The sequence below is a fragment of the Balaenoptera ricei genome, chromosome 1 (genome assembly GCF_028023285.1).
Source record: "Balaenoptera ricei isolate mBalRic1 chromosome 1, mBalRic1.hap2, whole genome shotgun sequence".
Taxonomy (NCBI): Eukaryota; Metazoa; Chordata; class Mammalia; order Artiodactyla; family Balaenopteridae; genus Balaenoptera; species Balaenoptera ricei.
Window position 1 is genome coordinate 160,359,603 of NC_082639.1, and position 26,635 is coordinate 160,386,237.

A 26,635-nucleotide genomic window follows, 5' to 3' on the forward strand; every position below is an offset into this window, starting at 1 on the left:
AGACCGGGACTTCCCTGGTGGTCCAGTGGTTAAGAATCCACCTTCCAGTGCAGGGCACGACGGTTTGATCCCTGGTCGGGGAACTAAGATCCCACATGCCGCGGAGCAACTAAGCCCGTGCGCCACAGCTAGAGAGTCCAACTCGAGAGAAGCCCATGTGCTGCAACTACTAAGCCCGTGCGCTCTAGAGACCGCGCGCCACAACCAGAGAAGCCCGCACGCCACAACAAAGAGCCCACGTACTGTAACGAAGACCCAGCGCAGACAAAATAAAATAAAAATAAATAAATAAATACCTTAAAAAAAAAAAGATTAATAATACCTGCCTTGCAGGGTTTAAATAAATAAATAAATAAAGCAAGCTGTGAGACCTTTCCTAAGATCTTGGTTAAGAGGTAATACAGGCCTTCCCTGGTGGCGCAGTGGTTGAGAACCTGCCTGCCAATGCAGGGGACACGGGTTCGAGCCCTGGTCTGGGAAGATCCCACATGCCACGGAGCAACTAGGCCCGTGAGCCACAGTTACTGAGCCTGCGCGTCTGGAGCCTGTGCTCCGCAAGGAGAGGCCGCGACAGTGAGAGGCCCGCGCACTGCAATGAAGAGTGGCCCCCGCTTGCCGCAACTGGAGAAAGCCCTCACACAGAAACGAAGACCCAACACAGCCAAAAATAAATAAATAAATAAGCCTCTCTTTAAAAAAAAAAAAAAAAAAAAAAAAAAAAAAAGAGGTAATACAATATTCTTTTTGAAAAATATATGTATTTAAAATGCTGATGAATATCAATTCTGAATGAGGGGGGAAATGGGAGTATTTGATATACTATTCTCAAGAGTTTTCTCTATTTTTTTAAAATCCTCAGTTAAAAGGGGAAACCCCTCTTTAAAAAAAAAAAATATATATATATATATATACACATTTTCTTTTTTTAGAAAAGAGGATTTCTAGCATTTAAAATGACCAAAAAAAAAATTGGATGGGCTCAAAATCTACTACAGTTTTAAACAATTCTTGGTCTAATTCAAATGTATGGGATAGTAAACAATGAAAAGGAAACTCTGCCATGAATATTTATCTGAGTTGTTTGCTGACCAGATAATTAACACTTAGAAATTCAAAAATAAATCTAAGCAATACTTATTAAGTAGAAGTTTTACAATGATTAACTGAAGAGTGGATACTGCCTTCTTGCCTCTTTCTTCATTTACCACACCCCAATTACAGAAGACAAGCTTTTATGTAATTTACCTGGAAAAGTGTGTTAGCACCTTGTAGCCTGGCTGGACTTAGGGGAGCAACAGGGCTGAGAGTACTCCAAAAGTGGATACTGGAGAGCAAGGGGCTCGGAGTCAGTAAGATGGGCGTCTGCAATACACAAACCAAAAATATAACTAAATGGCTTATCAGAATTATGTTTACCCTTGTAATACACAAATAGCTCTGAATCCAAATATTGTCCTATTCTCCACTCCAAGTATCTCCAAGTCGGAAATCTTATCATGAGGAAAAATTCAGAAATTACTTTTACAACCCAGGTAAGATAAAGGTCAAAATATTTTCTAACCCGTTTTTGGTAGAATCTTTTTCAAATAGAAAAACGAAACCAATCTGAATTTTGGTATGGAGAAATTCTGGGTAACTGAGTCACAAACATATTTTCCCCTTAATAATGCGTAGGTCTGGCAGTAATCTAACTATTTAAATGTTATATGAGATGAGCAAGTTAAGAAATAGCTAATGAAAATAACTGCACAAACTTGTAAGGACCTCAGGATCTGTTGTCTTCTAACTTGAGATTATCACTGTTGTTTTATAAGACCCCCCCCCCCAAAAAAAAAGAGAGAGAGAGAGGGAATATACTTATTTTCTTTAGGAGAAAGTGGAAAAACCAAATACTTATTTACTGTAGAACAATGAATTTTTTAACACAATACTCCAAACCTTTTATTTTGACAATCCTAATTGAGGTGAGGAATTGGGTTACTTTCACAGGGTCATATAACCTTCTGTAAGGCAAGCCTACGTAGCCAAATGAGAACTTGAGGTTATAAATTCTGGATTTGTTTTAAAAGGTGAGTAAAAACAAACAAAACAAAAAAAATGCGGCACTAATAAGAAAGAAAGTGTTACCTGTGAAAAAAGTGCTGGCGTAAGAGAAGCTGTAGGGAGAGATGGGCTTAATATTCCCAGTGGGCTTGGATCACTGCCCGTGATCACCAGGGTTGGTGCCAGTTCTAACCCCTTGGGTTTCTTGGACCTTGATGAATTATTTGTTTTGTCCTTTTCTGGCAAAGCCAAATCCTGGTCTTTAGGCTCCAGGGACAAGTCCTCTGGAAGTTCCATTGGCTGAGAAGCCACTGATTCCATGTCTGTGTCCATATCTGGGTTGGAACTCAGCGGTGGTGAAGGTGTTCTAGAAGGCTCCTGCAGAGGGGACACGGACGAAATAGGTGGTGTGGTGGTAAAAGCGGCAGTTACACTAGATGCAGAAGTTGGTGCTTCCAGAGAAGGCAGTCTGGGGGAAGCCAAATTCTCCAACACTTGCATAGTTTCTTCTGAAGATGGAGAAATACTTGGCCCAGTTGAAATGGCAGCAGCAAGAGGTTCAACTGGTGGCTTTTTGGCAGGTGTGGTTACAAATTTGATAACAGATGGTGTTGGCTCCTGAGGAGATTTTTTCTCTGCCAATTTCTCAGCTGGATTCTCAACCTTTATAGATTTGAAAAGCTTCCTGTTGGAGGAGTTCAAAGAGTTGAGAGTAAATGAAGAATATAAGCCAGAGTGTATGTAGTCATTGCGGCTAGAGGTCTTGGCACCAGGCTGTGGTGGCTTCTCTTTCCCGCCATTCTCCACATCTTTGGAACTGTTGCTGCTGAGGTCACTGAAGCTTAAAGCTTCACAGTCTCCCTCAGCCCTGCCCACTGTCATCGGATCCATGTTCAAAATCTCTGGGTACGAGACAAACTTGTACACAAACTTCTGACCATTCACTTTTTTAATGATATTCTGTAGATAAATAAAATAAGCACTCTTAGACTTTCTTAAACTTTTCTTAAGCATTTCTTAAACTTTACCCACCCCCATGAAAAAGCTGACCTAATGGGGTTCTCTATTTGATAGGTAGTTTACTTGAAAACTTCAAAATCATCTAAATTTATCTAGCCATACCAAACACAGTTCCTACTATTATGGAGTACAAGTTAAAAACATTTAAATGTCTTATTAACAACTGAACTAATATGTTACATAAAAGCTGAAAGATTTTAATTGCTTAACACTGTCAGCCAAGTATCTGTATGAAGTCAAAAATCGCTGAACTGCAATCTCAAATAACTCCAAAGGTACAAGCCATTCACATCCTGAGGAAGCAAAAAGGAATTCAGAATATTACTTCTGCTAAGGTTCCTACTTCCTTCAGAAACTCCAGCTGTTTCTTACCTCATCTCTCCATACAGGAAAGCTGATAACATCAACCACTCAAAGGTGAAAGAAATTAAGATCCCAGCTTCTCACTTTAATTCTACCCATTTGAGCCATTTATTTTACTTCAGTGCCCAAGAATGTATTCAAAATAATAAGAAATTAAACAACAAAATTTTAACTAAGAAATCACATCTAGGTATTAACAGCTATTCTTTAAGGTATTAATTTGTGTTCCAGGTTAAACTAAAAAGTAAAAATTAAGTAGAGCTAAAAAAATGAGTAAATATGAGACAATTTTTAAAGTAAATTATGATATAAACAAGAGTATTTATTGATCCTCAAGAATCTCAAATTTCCTTTTCCTTATTCCAACTCTATAATCATTTTTTCTTTAAAGACAACTGTAATTAGGAATAAAATATGAGCAATGGGAGTTGGGTACTGAATAAGAATTTGCAGAAATACACCTGGAACATTTACATCTGTCAGCCTAATTCCAAACTGCTGAAGCTGTAAAATAAATTGAATTAAAATAAACCAGAACAGTGATCATTTCACAATGTCTACGAATATCGCATCATTATGTTGTACACCCAAAACCAATATAACTTTATGTCAATTATACCTCAGTTAAAAAAAATTTCTTTTAATAAATAAATAAACCAGGACATTAGTACCTCTAACCTCACCAGAAGAGAAGGATCAATTCTTGTTTTGAGGTGGATGTGTATTACCTTCACATAATAGTATCTGAGGGCTCGGCTGAGTTTGTCATAATTCATATTAGGCTTGTTCTTTCGAATCCCCCAGAGACGAGCCACCTCTTCTGCCTGCAAAAGCTTGAACTCTCCATTATTAGAGGTCCAGCAGATCATGTGATCGTTCTGAGGCTCCTTTAGGAGCTGAAGGAGGAACTGCCACAGGGTGATAGCACTGTCCATAGCAATGAGCTGAAAGAGGCATCGAATAAGATACACAGTTAACAGCCAACCGTATATGTCAGACGCTGTTTTAAGTACTCTAACTGTATTAGACTAATTCCTCATTTTATCCCAACAATCCTATAAGACAGATACTACTGCAGCCTCATTTTACATGTGAAAAAACTGATTCATTAAAGAGTTAAGTAACTTGTCTAAGGTCACACACGTAAATGGTGGAGCTGAGATTTAAACGCAGGCAATCTGGATCCAGAGTCCAAACTCTTAAGCATGCCACGCTGCTTAAGAAAAGTCTTGCTGTGAGATAAAGCTAGTTTCATAAATTGCAGGAGCAGACTGACGAATGCCAACCAGTAGAGTATCACTGTTATTAAATTTTATCTTAAAAACTCATTGTCATATTCTCCGAGGAGACCACCATTTCAGCATCTATCTAAATAAGCCCAGCTGGTTTATTTGCCAGGATATGTTGTGTGTCTCAGGGTGGCCCAGAGGTATAGGGAATAATCTACTTTTGCTCCACTGGTATTTCTCCTCCAAATAGTTTCCATTATCATAAATGTAATTTACACATAAATTGGCAACACTGAAAATTCAGCAAAATGTTCCCTAAGTTACAAGTCCTGTCACCATTCTGTCCACAGGGATTCCACCTGCATAGATCCTCCTTTTATTTGATTAGCAACCTTTATTTGATTATCAGGACTGTAACTGAAATATCTTTCAGTATCTCAAGTTTTAGGATCTTCCTATTTAGGCCAGAGTTTCCTAAATTCAGCACTACTGATATTTTGGGCCAGATTATTTTTTGTTCCTGGACGCTGTCCTGTGCATTGTAGTTTAACAACATCCCTGGCCTCTACCCACTAGGTGCCAGTAGCACCTCCTGCCCAATTTGGCAATCAAAATGTCTGCAGGCATTGCCAAATGTTCTCCTGGGGGGACCATATCATCTCAGTTAACAACCATTGGTTTAGGCAATGGAGCAGCAAGGAAATGTTCTCACAAAGTTATTTTCCTCACAAAAACTTCAAAACACCTTGTTTATAAGGAAGAATTTTTTAAAATATTTTTTAAACATCTTTATTGGGAGTATAATTGCTTCACAATTGTGTGTTAGTTTCTGCTTTATAACAAAGTGAATCAGCTATACATATACATATATCCCGATATCTCCTCCCTCTTGCGTCTCCCTCCCACCCTCCCAGGAAGAATTCTTTAGGGCAGAAACTCTGGCCATATATAAGCACATTCTAAAAAGTCTATAATTGAACTTAACACACACACACACACACACACACACACAACAAAAAAACCTTCCTTTTTAAATCTATGAATTAGATCTCACTGGATCAGAACAGGACTTAAATGAAATCAATTCTGTTAAAATACTGTAAAAACAGGTAAATTGACTACATCAAAATTTAAAACTTTGTGCTGCAAACAATACCATCAAGTGAGAAGACAATCCTTGGAATGGGTGAAAGTATTTTCAAATAATAAGGGACTTTCATCAAAAAAGTATAATGAATCCTTACAATTAAAAAACAAACTGAAAATAGGCCAAGGATTTGAAAAGACGTTTCTCCAAAAAGTAATACAAATGTCCAATAAGCGCATGAAAAGATGCTCCGTGTCATTAGTTATTAGGGAAATTAAAATCAAAACCACACAAGATACCACTTCACACCTACTAGAATGGCTATAATCAAAAAGACAGATGATAAGTGTTGGCTAGAATGTGGAGAAAAGTGAAACCCTCATACATTGCTGATGGGAGTGTAAAATGGTGCAGCCACTTTGGAAAACCGTTTGGCAGTTCCTCAAAATACTAAACATAGAATTACCATATGACCCAGTAATTCCACTCATAGGTATATGCCCAAGAGAAATGAAAATATATGTCCACACAGACACTTACACAGGAATGTTCACAGTGGTACTCATAATACCCAAAAAAGTAGAAACCACCCAAATGTCCAACAACTGACGAGTGGACAAGCAAAATGTAGTCTAACCACAGAGTGAAATATTAGCCAGAAAAAAGAATGAAGTACTGATATGGGCTACTTCAGTGGATGAACCTTGAAAACATTACCCGAAGTGAAAGAAGCCAGCCATTTACATGAAACGTCCAGAATAGGCAGAAAGTAGATCAGTGGTTGCTTAGGGCTGGGAATGGGGAATGGGTGGGGAGAAGAAAAGGGGAGTGACTGTTAATGGGGTGATGAAAATATTCTAAATTTAGATCGTGGTGGTGATTATACAACTCTGAATATACGAAAACCACTGAACTGTACTAAGTAGGTGAATTTTATGGTATGTGAATTATATCTCAATAAAGATGTTAAAAACAAACAATACAAAAGTTAGGCCTGAGAAACCTAACTCTAACTATGTCCAACTCACAAAGGGTCAGCAATGTCTGCTTCCAAAAAGGGCAAAGATGAGGAACTATACTAGAAAATACCTGAGTTTCTGTAACTTTTCTGAGACTTTCAAAAAGTCCTCCAATTATCCTCAGTTATCACTTCGAAGCTGGTTATACAGAGATACTGTCATCCAAAAGTAGAGTTGGGAAAATAATAAAGAATAGAATAGGGGAGATGCCTCCCACATTTACAGAGTTAATGGAGAAACTGAGGCCATGAATCTAAGTCTCTTTCATCACAGTCATATACTCTGTTCATTAGGGAAACCACTTCCCTAGATGGATAAAAGCATTCACATCACCAGTGGGTTGTAAAGAAGTATTACATTATTAGATACTAAGTGATAATAATGTACAAATATGAAATGCTACTTTAATGCTAAATAACTATGCTCACTAGAAATCATAGTTTCCCATAGCCTCACTTAAGCTGGGTTAAAATAGAGGTTTTATATTATATCCATCAAGTATTGGGCAGAGAGGTGGGGGGTGGGGGGTCCCTGCCATTTCTCTGACTTTACTGCAGAGGCTTTTCTTCTGATAATGCCTGTTCATGGCAAGTTACTTTTTAACTACATGTTTCCCATTTAAACAATTATTTGTTAGTCTAAATCTGTTACAACTACTTCCCAGTAAATTTCAGCTTAACCAGAGAACCCAGTCTCCACATTTCCAGACATCATCTTCATTATCAACAATGCTTACAGCAGTGTGTGAATATGTGTGAGAGAATGATAATGGTGGTGATGTTGAAGCTAGAAAGGAGGGGAAGAGGAGAGAGGAGGAAAGAAGAAAGTGAACGGGGCAGAGAACTGGAATCTCAAGACTATTACAAATTTGGTGCCTGTAATTCCATTTATTTTTGGAAAAATTCCCCAAACCAAATCCTAGAGTCTTAATGCCTATCATGCAGATAGTGCTTGAGCCCTACAGGTTTATAATGGCTAAGCAATACATGCAAAAAGAAAGAAAGAACCATCAACATCTCCACAATGAGTACACAAGCGCCATCCTGAGCAAATGGGAGGTGTTCCCAAGGTGGTGTGGGTTTACCTTCCACCTCTCCCTTTGGTTATTAGGAGAGAGTGTGTACCGAGCCAAACGCTGGTGGGGCTGTTGCATACTGCAGGGCAGAACCCAACTGTGTGGAAAACGCTGCAGCTTCTTTAGTGTACTTCACAGTGCGTCGCGGATGGGAAATGGTTGTGAAAGAAAATGGGCACTGTGGTTTTGGACTTAAATACTGGAAAAAAAATTTCTTTTGCGAAAAACTAACAAAGACGTAAAATGGACATCCTCAGTGGGTACTTTAAAGGAATATTTTACTCATTCAATTTTGATATCAGTTTATTCTTTGACTGAAAAGGTGGTGAACCACTGGGCATATAGTAAAGCTGAACCTTTCATTTTAGTTCCTAAAAGTGTGCTTTAATATGAAATTCAACAATTTCTTCAGCCATAAAAGAGAATTAAAGGAAAAGAAGTTACAGAAGACAGTTATTTAAAATTACAGAGTGAAATAAAGTCAAAAATATTAAATACTTTTATTCTTATTATCTATCAGTCAAAAAACCCCAAAACCCTTTCTTTTTCTTCTCACGAAAATCTCAATGTTTCTACAATTACAGTTTTTTCCAAAAGTTACAGTTTTAAAAGAGATTTTTAGTAGAAGTATAATGAGGGAGGGAAATACTTAACTGATCCAAGTGAAGGAATCTGATTTTTGAGGGATTAAATGTGGAAAACATAACTGATTCTAACTTAACACTTCAAAGATAGTAGATTAGTCCCTGTGCTAAAATGAAAGAAGGAGCATGTTGAAGTAACTCATTAGGGAAAGGAAGCCTCTATTAAGTGAAACCTTTCCCACCCTAAACGTGTTTACAATACACATAGTCCAGCTGCTGTGGTGACCCATGGCCCAACTATTTTTCAGAAACAGTAGCTAAGACCCCAAAAATAAATGTCTCCAAATTCAGAGTGCTGCTTAAGTAAAACAAAAGCAAATTATGAAATGTATCAAGACTAGTTTCGACTTAAAGTCATCGTAGTTGTCAAAAAGTAATCTGGTGTATCTAACTGTACAGTATCCTATACTAACAGAATATTAAAAGTGTACTGTTCCATTACCATAAAACTTAAAAACAACATTTCCCTAAATGTATTCCACTTACGCAGTTTTAACATTTAAACAAAATTAAAGAGGGGAGAGTTCCTGAGGGGGAAAACTGAATCACAATACATTTTAATGAAAACACCACTGACAGTCTTAAATACTGAAGCACCAAGTTTTCCACGCAGTGGGGCGGTGAGTGGGAGATGGCAAAGAGGGAGGGAGGCTCTGATCCACCAACCAAAGAGATGGGTGAACCGTTCTTATGAGGAATAAAATTCCAGAGTCTTTCTTTAAATGCCCTAAACTTCAAATAGCAATAGCTTGGGAAAAAGCCAACTGTGTATCGTTTGACTACTTCAGTCAACAATGCCCTTTATTTCCTGCCAAAACCAGTTAATAGTCAGCCCCCAAAAGGTGTTTCCAATTGATCTTCTTAGCAATGAAGAAGCCACCAGCCTCGCGGCAGCTGTACATTAAGCGGAAAGTAGAGGGGAGGGGGTTTGCGGGAGAGAAACAGAAAAAGAAATGAAACTTGACACCGGATGAATAGCGAGCTTGGGGAGAGGAAGAGACACGGATGACCGTGTGCCCCCGAGGAGATCAAAGTCCGGGGGAAGAGCCGCAACCTCACCGGGCCTGGGTAAGCACTGAATTACTGTACTTTCACTTTCCAACTTCCTGTCACTACATAAAGTCAGAATTGCTCCCCTCTTGCCCCCCCCAAAAAATACATCACTGCCACCTTTTGCCCCAGGGACCTCGCGGCACCAAATAAGGGGCGAAGAGAGCGGAGCGCGGCGCGCCGCATCTACCTGCGCGCCTCGGGGCTAGGGCCGCCTGAGCGGGCGGGGCGGGGCAGGGGCGGATCCCTAGGGGAGCGCGCGCCGCAGCCCCCGCGCCCGCCCCCGCGCGCTCGTTTCCTGTTGTGCAGCGAGCCCCTCGCCCCCGCCCGTGTTCCCCGCCGTTGGCGGGCCCCAAGACCCCGACGGGGCGCGGGGTGGACGGGGCGTGCGGGGCTGGCCGCTCACCGAGGCCACGCGCGGGGCTCCCTCTGGGTCTCCGCCTCGAACACGATGCTCCTCTCCGCCCGCCGCCTTCTCAAGCTGGGAACTCGAGGATGGCGCGGCAGCCGCTGCGACCCCTGCGGCGGAGCCGGAGAAGGCGCCGGCGGCCGAGCCAAGCCCGCGGGGTGCCCGCAGCCGCCCGCATCTCCCGCCGCCGCCGCACCCGCCGCGGCTCCTCGCGCCCCGCCCTCCCCGCCCCCACACGCGGCGGCGGCGGCGGCGGCGGCGGCGCGGGTCTTCGGGGCCGCTACCCGCCGGGCGCGCGCTCGGGGCGTTCCTCGCCGCGGCCGAGCTTGCCAATCGCTCCGCGGCCGCCGCCACTCTCAAGCCCCCCGGCTGCGTTGGAACCCCTCCCCGACGCCGGAGCTGATGCGCGTCACTTCCGGGGGCGGGGAGGGAGGGGCCAGCAGCCGAGGGGCCCTGCTAGCTGCCGCCGTAGCATCCTTTGCCGCTGTCCCCTTCCCCGTCCCAGTTTTGGGGGGCCAGGGGTGCGGGCGCGGCGAGGGTGCCGCTTGGGTTTCTCCGCTTTGCACTCTCCGCTGGACTACTAGCCAGTTGCTGTTTACTGAGGCCCACGACCCGAAACCGCACACCAAAGCTGCCACATGGCTCGGGACCTCGGAGGGGCCTGGGGCCCCTCCGTGTCTCCCCCGCCCGAGGGAAGAGGTGGCGCTCGCCAAGCAGCCTCCAGGGGACCACTTCTGTTGTTGCGAAACTTAAATGTTGAGGGCTTCTCCCTCCAGGCCTCCCGTCCTGCCTTCTTGGCTGGGTGGACACAGAGGTCGGTATTGCCACAGCTTTCTCATCAAAGTGCCAGATCCCAGGGCACTATGAACACTTGATAAACATTAAATCAGCACTATGGTTCTCTAGTGCCGGGACTGACAAACAGAAACACTGGTGTCCTGGGGAAAGCTCGTTCTGGCGTTGGAGTCGGAGACCTGGAATCCTTCCGTGGCTCTGCCTCTCACTAACTCGTCAGTCTTAAGCAATTTTCTTTACCTCCCAAAACAGTTTCAGTATACGAAAAATGGAGAGAACCCAATCTCTTAGAGCTGTAATGATTAAAGGAGATAAGGTGCATAATCACCTCGCAGAGTGTCTAGCCCATAGGTTCTCATTAAATAATTTTTAAGGAACCAGGTCACACTTGGTACAAGAAACTACTTGAACAATTTAGCAGCAGAAGGTATAACCTTATGCTGAACAAAACCTCCAAGAAATATACTGTGTATCCCATTTAACAGGAAACCAAGGACAGGCCAGTGTCTCACTAGCTGTGTATCCTGCAATGAGTTGCTTCACCACTATGAACCTCAGTCCCCTCATGTAAAATGAAGATAATAATGTGCAGCATTGCTGCGAAGATAAAATGTGATAAAGGCTGTAATGTGCTTAGTGCATTACCTGCAGGGCACATAGTAGACACCCAGTAAATGGTGATGTCATTTATTTTTGCCTCCTCCTCGTCCCCACAGTTGAATTCATGGTTTTTAAAAAAAAAATTTTTTTTTTTGGCCGTGCTAAGTAGCTTTCAGGATCTTAGTTCCCCGACCAGGGATTGAACACTGGCCACAGCAGTGAAAGAGCGAGTCCTAACCACTGGACCTCCAGGGAGTTCCCCATGGCAAAATTAATTGAACTCACTGAGTGAAATGGGATCATCTCAGGGAGCTCTACTCAATACTCTGTAATGACCTATATGGGAAAAGGATAAAAAAGAGTGGATATATGTATATATATAACTGATTCACTTTGCTGTACAGCAGAAACTAACACAATATTTAAATCAACTATACTCCAATAAAAATTAATTTTAAAAAATAACCGATACCATAAATGAAAAAGGAGACATCACCATCCATCCTATAGATATTTAAACAGATGATAACAAAATACTATGAATAATTTTATGAAGATACATATGAAAACTTAGTTGAAGGGAAAATTCCTAGAAAAATAATTTAATAAAATGGACAAAAAAAAAAGAAATGTGATCCTATCATCCCTTTGAAGGCTTTTGGAAGAGAATCATCACTTTAATTTCCAACCTCCTCCATCATAATACAGAGTAATTATAACACATAGAGGTATTCGTGGAAAAGCAATGCCAGCTAAAGATGTTAGCTTTTCGAAAATAATTTTATGACATATTTTCATTAAGAAATATGTGTTTTATGAGACTGACACGCTGCCTACTGCGCTGAGGAGGCAACTAAGAAATAGGTGTTTTAAAAGGAACATGCAACATCTGAAAAGCAATAGTGCTCTTGGACCCTACTACAAGTTTTTTCCTTGAAAAACTTCCATTTTAGAAACCAAGAGGGGGACTTCCCTGGTGGTGCAGTGGTTAGGAATCCGCCTGCAAGGGACACGAGTTCGAGCCCTGGTCCGGGAAGATCCCACGTGCCGCGGAGCAACTAAGCCCGTGCGCCACAACTACTGAGCCCGCGTGCCTAGAGCCCGTGCTCCGCAACAAAGAGAAGCCACCGCAATGAGAAGCCTGCACACCGCAACAAAGAGTAGCCCTCGCTCCCTGCAACTAGAGAAAGCCCGCACACAGCAACGAAGACCCAACACAGCCAAAAAATTAATTAATTAATTTAAAAAAAAAAAGAAATCAAGAGGAAAAATAAGAATTATTAAGGTAGGCTGCTTAAGGTACACGCATTGGAAACATTTGTTTATGGGAAGATTTCATTTTAAAGCCCCATACCAGGAACAGTTAAGGGTTGTAGAGTTCCTCTGCAAACTACCCTGCTGTGCCCAAACTAGCAGTAAACATCTGATTCAGCCTCAGGGTCTGTAGTTGTATCATAACCCCGAAGACTGAGCTGCCAGTATTGTCAATTGCAATGTATTTTTGGAAAAGAACCTACTTTGGGAGTTCTTAAATTAGTCATAGCAAGTCTGTCTGCTTTTAAATTGACTGGGTTTTTTGTTTGTTTGTTTTTAAACACGGTATATGTTGACAGCAGAGAAACCAGAAGAAAAGTGGATTTCAGATTAGTGAATTAAAAAAAAAGTTTATTAATGTGCCTGTTTTTCCCACTCAGGATTGTATAAATACAGAATCTCTCTCCATGGTTCCTTACACAACAGATGGTTCTGTTTTTGCAAACTCCATGGTGGTTATATTGGTCAACCAAAAAGATTGTGCTTTTTTGTTATCTTGTTTGTCATTTTCCCACCAGATAGATGGATTCTCATGCTTAGCCTTAGCTACTCAGGGCTATATCACATATAATTTGCAGATTTTTTCAGTGTTTAAACACATGTTTTCTGCCTGATCTGCCCTAGGTTGTATGTTTTAACCTTTACAGTTATCCCAGCCCTGCCACCCCAGTTCCCCCAATTTAATTACATTTCTAAGAAACAATAACAATAAGTTATGATCATTTCTTCTTAAGGCAACTTCCCCTTCCCTCGCTTCTATTTCACTGCCTCATCATTACACCAAGTTAGCACAGTCAGTCCTCTGTATCCAGGGGTTCCACATTCACGGATTCAACTAGCCTTCTGAAAAAAAATTCCAGAAGGTTCCAGAAAGCAAAACTTGAATTTGCTGCATGCCAACTATTTACATAGAGTTTACATTTCATTAGTATTACAAGTAATCTAGAGATGATTTAAAATATATGGGAGGATGTGCTTTATATTCAAATACTACTCCACTTTATATATGGGACTTGAGCATCCTCAGATTTTGGTATCCTCGGGGGTCCTGGAACCAGCCTTCCACAGATACTGAGGGATGACTGTATCCCTTTTTTCCTAAAGAAATATTTCATGGACTCTGACTCATTGAGCAAGCATGGAGCCATCCAGTTGCCTGGTGTGTCTTTCAGGCATGTCTCGCAGCACACGAAATAAAGAAGAGATAACCTTTAAGTCAAAAGGAGCACCAACAACCCCTAGGGATAGATGTGAGACAAAATTCACCACGTCTGAGATGAAAGAAGAAAAATCAGGGATCTCTGAGTTCTAGCCTTTCAGTCTCCCAAAGCTTGATCCTCCTGAGGAAATCCTAAGGAAATAATATCTTTCCTGGGCCTCACTTTCAACATCTTTGAAGATAAAAGAAAGTCATACCTTTCACTTCTAGTCTGTGGTGCATAGAGTAAAAGAAAAAGATGGTTGATCAAACTATGCCTGAACTCTTGTTAAATGATCCTATAGTTACTATATTTGTGAGAATTGAGATCTTGATAGAGGAAAAGTTATTTGAAAATAAAATACACGCTAGTTGTCTATAGAATTTGGCAGCATTTGCTAAGCCGCAATACCTATCAAGGGCCTAAAATTCACCAAAGACAAACAGTGAAATGATGGTTAGAAATGTCTTTTCACCAAGACTGTTATTCTGGGCAAATACATTTCATCCCCAATAATCAGAGAATATTCAAGGTCCAGAGAAAAATCCCTGAAAAGGTCCTTGAACAAGGTACTCGTGGCCTCTAGACTATGAGGCAAGCTCATAGCAACATCTTTCAGCCCCAGCTGTAATCTTCACACAACACATTGTTTTCCCAGAGAGGGAAACATGACGAGACATGAGTTATTGCAGTTACGTGCCTGGGGCATAGCAACTATCTAATACATTTAATGACCTGTCACAAACACACCTTCATATAATTTTCATCTTTAGAATCTACACCCGGGCTACTTCTTTCCTCCTCCACTAATATTTTCAACCTAAAATAATTTTATTGGTTTTGGGGGAATTCCCTGGTGCTCCAGTGGTTAAGAATCTGCCTTCCAATACAGGGGACGCGGGTCCAATCCCTGGTCAGGGAACTAAGATCCCACATGCCATGGGGCAACTAAGCCCATGTGCTGTATAGCACGCACGCCACAACTAGAGAGCCCGCATGCGGCAACTACTGAGCCTGTGCACTCTGGAGCCCTTGTGCCACAAAAAGAGAGAAGACTGTGTGCTTCAACGAAGACCCGACACAGCCAAATAAATAAATAATAAAAAATAAAATAAAATTTAAAAAATAATAATTTTATTGGTCTTTGATAAATGTGTTTTCTCTAGGCTTATGAAAATTGATATGGAGTATGTTCTAGAGAAAGAGGAGGGAACTTCATTCCTAACTGCCCTTTAGAAAAGATATAACTTAATTGACAAAAGCTCATGAAATCCACCTTGTGTGTAACTGTATGATTCTAGGTGGCTTATCCAGCTCCTTGTAGGATACATATTGCTCTGAATTTTAAATTAGAAGTTTTGTTTCCTCTCTTGTATATATTGTGATAACTGGCTGGAAATTTTTTTTTCAATTACAATTAATTCAGGAACCACCAATACTATTATTCAGCATAATACTAAGCTGTTTACTGTAGAGGAAACTCAAAGAGGCTTTGTTCTTTTTCCTAGGAACTTTCAGTCTTGGACCAGTGACACTGACACCCTCAGAGACCATCGTTACTATGTAAGACTTCCATTGTTTTTAGAGTTCTTTCACATTATCTATGTTGATCCTATTGACATAGACAAAGAATTCAGCAAAGGATCCAGAGATGATGGGAAAAGCAAAGTCAGGCTGACAAATGAAGGGGTAAGTGCAGCTCTCAACAGGGTTTCTTGTGGTGAGGAGGGATTGGGAGAGGGAGTGAAATTACCACCTCCCACTGCATTAAGGTCCATTTCCTGAAAGAGGTGGAGTTTGAAAGACATGGTGCCAATTCAAAAATCTGTAATGACAGCTTTTTTCTTCCTTACTTTATCCAGCTGCAAAACAAAATTAGTTTTGCTGTGCTACAGAACTTAGCTTGTGAGTTGTGTACCCAATTTAGAAGTGTGACACAGCCACCAGCTCCCCTCTCTCAAGGGAAGGAAATTTGAATTCTGTCTGGGCTCACCCTGTGAAGTGGGAAAATTGTTGGGTCTGGAGGGCTTTTTTTTTTTTTTTTTAATTCTTTTTTTTTTTTTAATTTTTATTTATTTTTATTTTTATTTTATTTATGGCTGTGTTGGGTCTTCGTTTCTGTGCGAGGGCTCTCTCCAGTTGTGGCAAGTGGGGGCCACTCTTCATCGCGGTGCGCGGGCCTCTCACTATCACGGCCCCTCTTGTTGCGGAGCACAGGCTCCAGACGCGCAGGCTCAGCAACTGTGGCTCACTGGCCCAGTTGCTCCGCGGCATGTGGGATCTTCCCAGACCAGGGCTCAAACCCGTGTCCCCTGCATTGGCAGGCAGATTCTCAGCCACTGTGCCACCAGGGAAGCCCCTGGAGGGCTTTTTTTCCTCCCCTCTTTCTCTCAGCTTCTCCCCATTCCTGAGAAAATGCAGCTGTGTTGCATATAACTGATCAAATATGTCTAGAAGTCAGATTCCAATGGGAGAGCCCTAAAGTAGAGGGAGAATAGGGGGTTCTGCCCGTGACAGAAAAGAATCCAAAGGCAAGGTTCCATGGAGCAGAGAGTTCTGGTTAGATTTTGTTTGGAATTATATCCCTCGCCACCCTATGTACACTTGATCTTCGTTTCTTTGCTTTCTTCCCACCTCCCACCTCCCACCCCAGCCTTCTCTCTCAGCCTTATTCTTCTTCCTATGTCTACTTTTCCTTTCCCTTTATACCTCTGTTTATTAACCTTGCCAGGGGCCCCTTGAAAATATATTAACCATGATAGTGGTCCTTGGGCTTGAGAAGATTTCATGTAAAATTTTTTTTTAAGCATTAGCCATGTGCTGAACACTGCACTAGATGCTTCAGGAGACACACAGACGAGGGGGTAAAAACCACTATGACACAGGAAAGCACGTTAAATAGGGGTAAAAACGGCAGGAGGCTCCTCATGTTCTCCACGGGCATCCAGGGTGTCTAGGATTTACAGAAAATTGGGGACGGGATTTGCAGGAAAAACATTCTGCTTGGAATGCCTTTTCCCCTGCCCTGCCCTGCCCTGCCCTGCCCCACCTGGCTATCTTCTACTTTAGGTCTCAGCTCAGATGTCACCTGCTCCAGGGAGTCCCCCCAAACCCCAGGCTGGGTTTGTGACCTCCAGTGTCTCCCATTGTGTCCCATACTGACCCTGTCTGTGGCACTCACCGCACCGATCTGAAATTTCTTATTTGTCTCTTTAACCCTTTGGACCGGGTCCTTGAGAGGTCTTGTTCCCCATTGCAGCCCAGCACCCAACACAGTCCCTACCCTGAGAGCTGCTCAATATACTCACGGAATGACTAGACCATCTAGGCGAAGGGCATGAACATACCTGACGCGGAGAAGTGCACTGGGGTTCAAGCCACCCATCCTAAGGGAACTTCCCCCTTCAACTCTCAGCCTATTTTTTCCTCTCTTTCCTTCCCTTTAGTATCAAGCTTCAAAAAATAATGGTTTATATTTGCCACCTATGCTTTCTCACCTTGCACTCACTCTTCAATCCACTGAATATGTCTATTGGCCCCACCATTGACTCTTCCCTAGTGGAGGCTACAGGCATCCTAATTGACAGATCTGACCTCCCCTTTCCAGGCATCATCCTGTTCTCCATCTTTAAGACTAATTCACACATCACCTCCTTAGGTAAACATCCCCTGACTTCCAAAGCAGGCTTAGATGTCTCTTCCTGGCACCTTCCCTGAAACACAGTTCTCTCTTGGCTTGCATGATTCTCCTTCTATCTCTCTGGCCAGTTTTTGTCTCTTTGGGGGCTTCTGTTCCACCAGCTCTGAAGAATGGGCTGTATCCTTGCCTTAGAGTTCTGTCTTTGGGCTATTGTGCCTCAACACACTCCCCACAAGGGACCTCATTCTCTCCAACACTTTGTTCACCACCCAAATGCTAATGACCCCTAAACTTTATCTCTGACCCTTACTTCTGCCCTGAACTCTGGATCCATGTTTCCAATTTCCTACAGGATTTTTTCACCTGATGTCCTCATGACCTGCCCTCCATCTCAGAATATACAACTTGAATTCATTACCTGCACCTGCCACACCTCCCCAAATCCTCCTTCCCAATTTCAGTTGAAAGCATTACCCAGACATTTCAGTCATCTCTAATGATTCCTTCTTCTTCACCCTCCACAACTGTTCACCATGGTCTATTGTATCTAATCTTTGGAATATCTCACATCTGTCCCCTCCTCATGCCTGTCCCAAAGGCTCTCACCATCTCTTGCTAGGACTATTGCAGTAGCCTTCTAACTTCTCTCCTGGTGTCCAGGCATTCCAGCCCATCCTCCACATTACCACAAGGAAATTTACTGAAACCCACATTCAATTATGTCACTCATCCATTTTAGAGTGTCCAGTGATTGATTTCTCTGCTGCTTCCAGGATAAAGTCCAAACTCTGGCCTGACAGGCCTGTGAAGAGCAAGGTTTAAAAAGGCCATATCATCCTTCAATGTTTCCTATTTCGATTAGTGACCCTTTACAGTCTAGCCCTTTTTCAACCTAATCTCCAGCCTCACACACTAAAGCCCCTCAAACACATCAGGCACTTCCAGGACTTTGTGTATGTAGCTCCTCAGCCTGGAATGTCTCCTCCATCGCATGGAATTCCTTGAAAGCAAGTACTGTGTCAATCATCTCTATATACCCAGTGTCTCCTAGCCTAGTGCCTGGTACATAATAGGGACTTTAGTAAGTACTGAATGAGGAACTCGCACTTCAAGGAAGGCCCAGCTCTCAAATGTTACTTCTCTATTTCTCCTGACCACTGCCCACTTCCACCCCAATTAGATGTGATTGTTCCCTCCAGCCTTCATCACTTAACAAAAATTTCATGAATTCCTGCTAAGTACCCGGCCCTGGGCTAAGAGAGAGAGCCACAAGGAACCTCAGTCTAGGTAACAGACGGACCAGCAAAGGATTAAAACACTGAGATAAGTGCTGTGACGGGGTCCTTCTGTCATACACCTTTCCTGTAGAGAAATTAACATGAAAAGCCAAATCATGACCATCATGCTAATTGGTGAGCATGGTGTTTGGGCAGAGGGAGGTGGGCTAAATGAGTCAAATGTTCCATGATGTCTTAGTCCATTCAGGCTGCTATAACAAAATACCACAGACCACATGGTTTATAAACAACAGAAATTTATTTCTCACAGTTCTGAAGGCTGGGAAGCCCAAGAACAAGGCACAAGCGTGGTTGCATCCTAGTGAGAGCCTGCTTCCTGGGTCAGAACCAACACCTCTCTGTGTCCTCACAAGGTGGAAGGGGCGAGGGAGCTCTGTGAACTTTCTCTTGTAAGAGCACTAATCCCACTCACAAAGGCCCCATCCTCATGACTTAAGTACATCCCAAAGCCCCCACCTCCTAATACCATCATCTTTGGGGATTAGGATTCTCATATACGAATTTTGGGAGGACACCAACATTCAGACCATAGCACATGGTAACTAGATATGCCAGCTGCACAGCAGGGTACTGGCAAGGGAGCCCCTTCTGAACAGCATGGGACCGATCACCCCCAACCCCTTCCTCATCTGGTCCCCCCTTTCAGCCTCCACCTGGCCATCTCCCTTCTGCTGACACGTTCCCCTTAGCCATCTTAAAACAATCTCCTAGGTGCTAGCCTAACTCTGCCTGCTCATCCAGATTCAGATATCTAACAGAAGAGAAAGAGAAGTGTGTACCTCTTTATGGCCTATACAGCATTCCACTTTGTATTACAGCCATTTGTGCCCTTGGGACGGGGACTTTAGTTTCTCATGCTGAATAGAGTGCTTCATACACAACAGACCAATATGTTTGGTTGGATGAATGCTCATAACAAACTTCTTCAGACTCCTCTATCCGTGACAACTGACCATCATCCATAGCTTCATATCAGAATCTCAGGGTTAAAAAGTGCTTAAAAATAATGTAGACCAACCAACCCTTAATGCTTACCCTGCACCAAGCACTCGTCCAGCCCATGCTTCAGTGCCTCCAGTGCCGGGAGCTCCCTACCTCCTGAAGCAGCCCATTTACTCTTGACTATCAAAATCTGTATTCCTGTAACCTTCCTCCAGCCCCCTGGCCTCAGGAGAACACAGAACAACTCCATTCCTTCCTCCACAGAACAGCTCTTTAAATAGCTGAAGACTGCTCTCAAGTCCCCTGCGGAGTCTCTTCCCCAAACTAAACACATCCGCATTTCCTTCACCTTCATCGTGTAATGGGATTTCAAGTATTCTCACCATCTTGCCCGCTGCACTTGCTCTAAACAGGAAGGACAATTATGATACTGGCCAGATTGGCATAACACAGCTTTCTTTTTCAAGCTGTTGACCCAAAGAGAAAACTCAATCAGAAACTTTATACAAGCAAAAAGCAGAAAAGTTACACATAAGGTTTGAAAATAGGCTTCTGGTCACCTCATGACTCCAAACAGCCTCTGCCCACTCTACCCACGACACATCCTAACATAGCCAGGAAGGCAGACGCATGCACACAAAATGTTATTATTTTTTTAATTAATTTATTTAATTTATTTATTTTTGGCTGTGTTGGGTCTTTGCTGCTGCGCGGGCTTTCTCTAGCTGCAGCGAGGTGGGGCCACTCCTCACCGCGGTGCATGGGCCTCCCACCACGGCGGCCTCTCCTGTTGCAGAGCATGGGCTCAAGGTGCACGGGCTTCAGCATTTGTGGTGCACGGGCTCAGTAGTTGTGGCTCCAAGGCTCAGTAGTTGTGGCATGCGGACTCAGTAGTTGTGGCTCGTGGGCTCTAGGGCGCTGGCTCAGTAGTTGTGGCACACAGGCTTAGTTGCTCTGCGGCATGTGGGATCTTCCCGGACCAGGGCTTGAACCCGTGTCCCCTGCACTGGCAGGCAGACTCCCAGCCACTGCGCCACTAGGGAAGCCCCAAAATGTTACTTTTTTAAAAAGGCAAGCATTACTGCCAGAAGTCTGTATTTCCAGAAATTTCTTGCAAGCTCACTGAATTTAAGGATTGGGCCAGCTCCAGCCACTCATGCCCTCAGATGTGTAAAGTCTCAGCTTCCCAGCACAACATAGACGACAGTGGTCTGGACCAGCTCTCAAGGTCATAAGGAGGTGAAGTCTGTGGGCCTGCCCTGCCCTTCCCAGACCCCACCTCCCACTGTCCCAAATGCCTCCTCCTTTCACTTTTTATTTTTTTTATTTTTTTTTATTTTTGGCTGTGTTGGGTCTTCGTTTCTGTGCGAAGGCTTTCTCCAGTTGTGGCAAGCGGGGGCCGCTCTTCATCGCGGTGCGCGGGCCTCTCACTATCGCGGCCTCTCTTGTTGCGGAGCACAGGCTCCAGACGCGCAGGCTCAGGAATTGTGGCTCACGGGCCTAGTTGCTCCGCGGCATGTGGGATCCTCCCAGACCAGGGCTCGAACCCGTGTCCCCTGCATTAGCAGGCAGATTCTCAACCACTGCGCCACCAGGGAAGCCCTCCTTTCACTTTTAAAAACCAAACTATGCCCATCGTGCATGGCTTGCTTCTGTCCACCTCTGAAACTCTCATTCATCAAGGACGCCCTTTCTAAGAGGGTTGGAACTATGTCTATCTTTTCACCTTGTACTCTTGCCTTCCCCCACCAAAAATTGCTCTTCAGAAAACATTTCATCAAGTCATTTATATTCTCTTATGAATTCATATCAGTATATTATTCTCCCAGGGATATTTGCATTTTAAGTATTCTTTGTAAATATGGTTTCCAGTTAAGGAGATTCCAAGCATCAGCTAAGTAGTGAACATGGTAGGTGGAGTATGCCATGGGAAGACCCTTCCTTCTTGGGCTGCAGTTTCATCATCCATAAACTGAGGGAGGTGTTTGATGCCCAGCTCTGGCATCTGTGAGTTGATGATTTACCTGGTGTTAGTAAGACCTCATTCTGTTAGTCACATTTCTCCAGAGAAACAGAACCAGTAGGATTTATATACAGAGAAAGATTCATTATAAAAAATTGGCTCACACAATTATGGAGACTGACAAGTCCTAAGATCTGCAGGGTTAGTTGGCAAGCTGGAGACCCAGGAGAGCCAGTGGTGCAGTTCCAGCCCAAGTCTGAAGGCCTGAGAACCAGGAGAATGGTGGTATAGCTCCAATCTGAAGGCCAGCAGGCTCAAGTCCCAGGAAGAGCTGATGTTTCAGTTTGAGTCCAAAGGCAGGAAAAAAAGTTGATGTTTCAGTTTGAGTCCAAAGGCAGGAAAAAAAGTTGATGTCCCAGTTTGAGGGCAGTCAGGAAGAAGGAATTCCATTTAACTCAGAGGAAGCTTAGCCTTTTTTGTTCTATGCAGGCCTTCTACTGATTGGATGAGGCCCACCCACGTTTGCTTTACTCCACCTACCAATTTGTGTTAATCTCATCCCCAGACACCTTCACAAATACACCCATAATAATGTTTGACCAAATATCTGGGCACCCTGTGGCCAGCAAGTTGACACATAAAATTAACCATCACACTCGTAGAAGTAGAGTATGGTCACTCGAAAGGCCTGGCCCTGGTTGTGAACAAGAGAGACATCGGATGGGAAATGGCTTTGAAATACCGTACATAAAGGCAAGGTCATCCTTGGTATTTAACTCCACCCCTTCCCCCTACCACCTGCCCACCACCCCTACAATTTCTTTCCACTCCCACTTCACAACTTTAATTTTTCTTTTTCTATGTTAAGAAAATTTTACAAGCATTTTAAGGAAAATATTATCCATAAAATTCACAGACATTAATAAATTAAATTAACTACTTCCTTCTATAGCATACTGAAACAAAAGTCACAAACTCTCTCCAAAAAAATGTGAAACCACTCACACAGCATTACTAAACTGAATCTAAAGGTCGAAAAGAAGTACTACAATAAACCACACAAAATGCAAGGCAAAACACAGCCTTCATCTTCAGACGAACCACCTGATATTTGAAGCAGAGGTGTTAAACTGAGGTTGTCCACTTGCTTAAAAGTAAGATGGCTTTCATTTGCCCATCGATTTTGTTTGCTCAACAATTCATTGAATCAAGCAAGCAAATTTACTGAGCACCCATTGAATACTATGTGTAGCTACAGACCTAGATATGGGGCAACACAACAAAGAATAAGATGCAGCTTTAGCCCTGGAAAAACTTGCTGGGGGAACAGATTGCAAATGCCTGCTTGGGCCCATCTCATTTACCATTGCTTCTCCTGGGAAGCCCTCTCTGACCTGCTACCACCAAGCCTTATCCCAGACCGGGCAAGGGCCCCTCTATGCACTCCCCTAGCCCTGTGCCCCTTGTCATAGCACTGTCACACATTCTGTAATTGCTTCTGTGTATCTCCAAACTCCTCACTGGTTGGGGACCTCCAAGAGGGCAGGGACTGTTCCTATCTTTCCACCCTGCCACAACTCTGGCACATGGTAGCTACTTAAAAATTGTTTGTGAAACGAATTTGTAGATGAATAAGCCAAGTTTCTTTTTTTAATTTTTATTGGAATATAGTTGATTTACAATGTTCTGTTAGTTTCTGCTGTACAGCAAAGTGAATCAGTTATACATATACATATATCCACTCTTTTTTAGATTCTTTTCCCACATAGGTCATTACAGAGTATTGAGTAGAGTACCCTGTGCTATACAGTAGGTCGTTATTAGTTATCTATTTTATATATAGTAGTGTGTATATGTCAATCCCAATCTCCCAATTTATCCCTTCCCCCTTCCCCCCGGTAACCATAACATTGTTTTCTACATCTGTGAGTCTATTTCTGTTTTGTAAATAGGTTTATTTGTACTATTTTTTTAGATCCCACATATAAGTGATATCATACAATATTTGTCCTTCTCTGTCTGACTTACTTCACTCAGTATGACAATCTCTAGGTCCATCCATGTTGCTGCAAATGGAATTATTTCGTTCTTTTTTATGGCTGAGTAATTTTCCATTGTATATATGTACCACATCTTCTTTATCCACTCCTCTGTCGATGGACATTTAGGTTGCTTCCATGTCCTGGTTATTGTAAAGAGTGCTGCATTGAACATTGGGGTGCATGAATCTTTTCAAATTATGGTTTTCTCCAGGTATACATGCCCAGGAGTGAGATTGCTAGATCATATGATGATAGCTCTATTTTTAGCTTTTTTAAGGAACCTCCATACTATTCTCCACAGTGGCTGTACCAATTTACATTCCCAGCAACAGTGTAGAAGGGTTCCCTTTTCTTCACACCCTCTCCAGCATTTATTATTTGTGGATTTTTTGATGATGGCCATTCTGACTGGTGTGAGGTGATACCTCATTGTAGTTTTGATTTGCATTTCTCTAATAATTAGTGATGTTGAGCAACTTTTCATGTGCCTCTTGGCCATCTGTATGTCTTCTTTGGAGAAATGTCTATTTAGGTCTTCTGCCCATTTTTGGATTGGGTTGTTGTTTTTTTAATATTGAGCTGCATGAGCTGTTTATATATTTTGGAGATTAATCCTTTGTCCGTTGATTTGTTGGCAAATATTTTCCCCCATTCTGAGGGTTGTCTTTTCGTCTTGTTTGTAGTTTCCTTTGGTTTGCAAAAGCTTTTAAATTTCATTAGGTCCCACTTGTTTATTTTTATTTCCATTACTCTAGGAGGTGGATCAAAAAAGATCTTGCTGTGATTTATGTCAAAGAGTGTTCTTCCTATGTTTTCCTATAAGAGTTTATAGTGTCCAGTCTTACATTTAGGTCTCTAATCCATTTTGAGTTTATTTTTGTGTATGGTGTTAGGGAGTGTTCTAATTTCATTCTTTTACATGTAGCTGTCCAGTTTTCCCAGCACCACTTATTGAAGAGACTGTCTTTTCTCCATTGTATATCCTTGCCTCCTTTGTCATAGATTAGCTGACCATAGGTGCGTGGGTTTATCTCTGGGCTTCCTATCCTGTTCCATTGATCTATATTTCTGTTTTTGTGCCAGTACCATATTGTCTTGATTGCTATAGCTTTGTAGTATAGTCTGAAGTCAGGGAGTCTGATTCATCCAGCTCCATTTTTTTCCCTCAATACTGCTTTGTCTATTCGGGGTCTTCTGTGTCTCCATACAAATTTTAAGATTTTTTGTTCTAGTTCCATAAAAAATGGCATTGGTAATTTGGTAGGGATTGCATTGAATCTGTAGATTGCTTTGGGTAGTATAGTCATTTTCACAATATTGATTCTTCCAATCCAAGAACATGGTATATCTCTCCATCTGTTGGTATAATCTTTAATTTCTTTCATCAGTGTCTTATAGTTTTCTGCATACAGGTCTTTTGTCTCCCTAGGTAGGCTTATTCCTAGGTATTTTATTCTTCTTGTTGCAGTGGTGTAAATGGGAGTGTTTCCTTAATTTCTCTTTCAGATTTTTCATCATTAGTGTATAGGAATGCAAGAGATTTCTGTGCATTTGTATCCTGCAACTTTACCAAATCCATTGATTAGCTCTAGTAGTTTTCTGGTGGCATCTTTAGGATTCTCTATGTATCATGTATCATGTCATCTGCAAACAGTGACAGTTTTACTTCTTCTTTTCCAATTTGTATTATTTTATTTCTTTTTCTTCTCTGATTGCCGTGGCTAGGACTTCCAAACTATGTTGAATAATAGTGGTGAGAGTGGACATCCTTGTCTCGTTCCTGGTCTTAGAGGAAATGCTTTCAGTTTTTCACCGTTGAGAATGATGTTTGCTGTGGGTTTGTCGTATATGGCCTTTATTATGTTGAGGTAGGTTCCCTCTATGCCCACTTTCTGGAGAGTTTTTATCATAAATGGGTGTTGAATTTTGTCAAAAGCTTTTTCTGCATCTATTGAGTTGATCATATGGTTTTTATTCTTCAATTTGTTAATATGGTCTATCACATTGATTGATTTGCATATATTGAAGAATCCTTGCATCCCTGGGATAAATCCCACTTGATCATGGTGTATGATCCTTTTAATGTGTTGTTGGATTCTGTTTGCTAGTATTTTGTTGAGGATTTTTGCATCTATATTTATCAGTGATATTGGTCTATAATTTTCTTTTTTTGTAGTATCTTTGTCTGGTTTTGGTATCAGGGTGATGGTGGCCTCATAGCATGAGTTTGGGAGTATTCCTTCCTCTGCAATTTTTTGGAAGAGTTTGAGAAGGATGGGTTTTAGCTCTTCTCTACATGTTAGATAGAATTCACCTGTGAAGCCATCCAGTCCTGGACTTTTGTTTGTTGGAAAATTTTAAATCCCAGTTTCAATTTCATTACTTGTGATTGGTCTGTTCATATTTTCTATTTCTTCCTGGTTCAGTCTTGGAAGGTTATACCTTTCTAGGAATTTGTCCATTTCTTCCAGGTTGTCCATTTTATTGGCATAGAGTTGCTTGTAGTCGTCTCTTAGGATGCTTTGTATTTCTGCGGTGTCTGTTGTAACTTCTCCTTTTTCATTTCTAATTTTATTGATTTGAGTCCTCTCCCTCTTTTTCTTGATGAGTCTGGCTAATGGTTTATCAATTTTGTTTATCTTCTCAAAGAACCAGCTTTTAGTTTTATTGATCTTTGCTATTGTTTTCTTTGTTTCTATTTCAGTTATTTCTGCTCTGATCTTTATGATTTCTTTCCTTCTGCTAACTTTGGGTTTTGTTTGTTCTTCTTTCTCTAGTTCCTTTAGGTGTAAGGTTAGATTGTTTATCTGAGACTTTTCTTGTTTCTTGAGGTAGGCTTGTATTGCTACAAACTTCCCTCTTAGAACTGCTTTTGCTGCATCCCATAGGTTTTGGATCATCGT

At 42.2% G+C, this 26,635-nt stretch overlaps 1 protein-coding gene across 2 annotated transcripts in view; it reads right to left on the bottom strand.

Annotated features, from left to right (window-relative positions):
* The window catches only part of ELK4 (ETS transcription factor ELK4), a 39,248-nt gene that overhangs the window by 8,869 nt on the left and 3,744 nt on the right, over positions 1 to 26,635 (bottom strand). Inside the window, exons 1-4 of one of the 2 annotated variants that reach the window (XM_059940268.1) lie at positions 9,937 to 10,130; positions 4,155 to 4,370; positions 2,128 to 3,003; positions 1,246 to 1,362 (exon numbers count right to left, since the gene is read on the bottom strand). In XM_059940268.1, the coding sequence (XP_059796251.1) occupies positions 1,246 to 1,362; positions 2,128 to 3,003; positions 4,155 to 4,361 (1,200 nt within the window). In that variant the 5' untranslated portion in view covers positions 4,362 to 4,370; positions 9,937 to 10,130. Of the gene's footprint in view, positions 1 to 1,245; positions 1,363 to 2,127; positions 3,004 to 4,154; positions 4,371 to 9,936; positions 10,131 to 26,635 lie in introns of those variants that run through there. The other variant, XM_059940260.1, reaches the window with a different exon arrangement.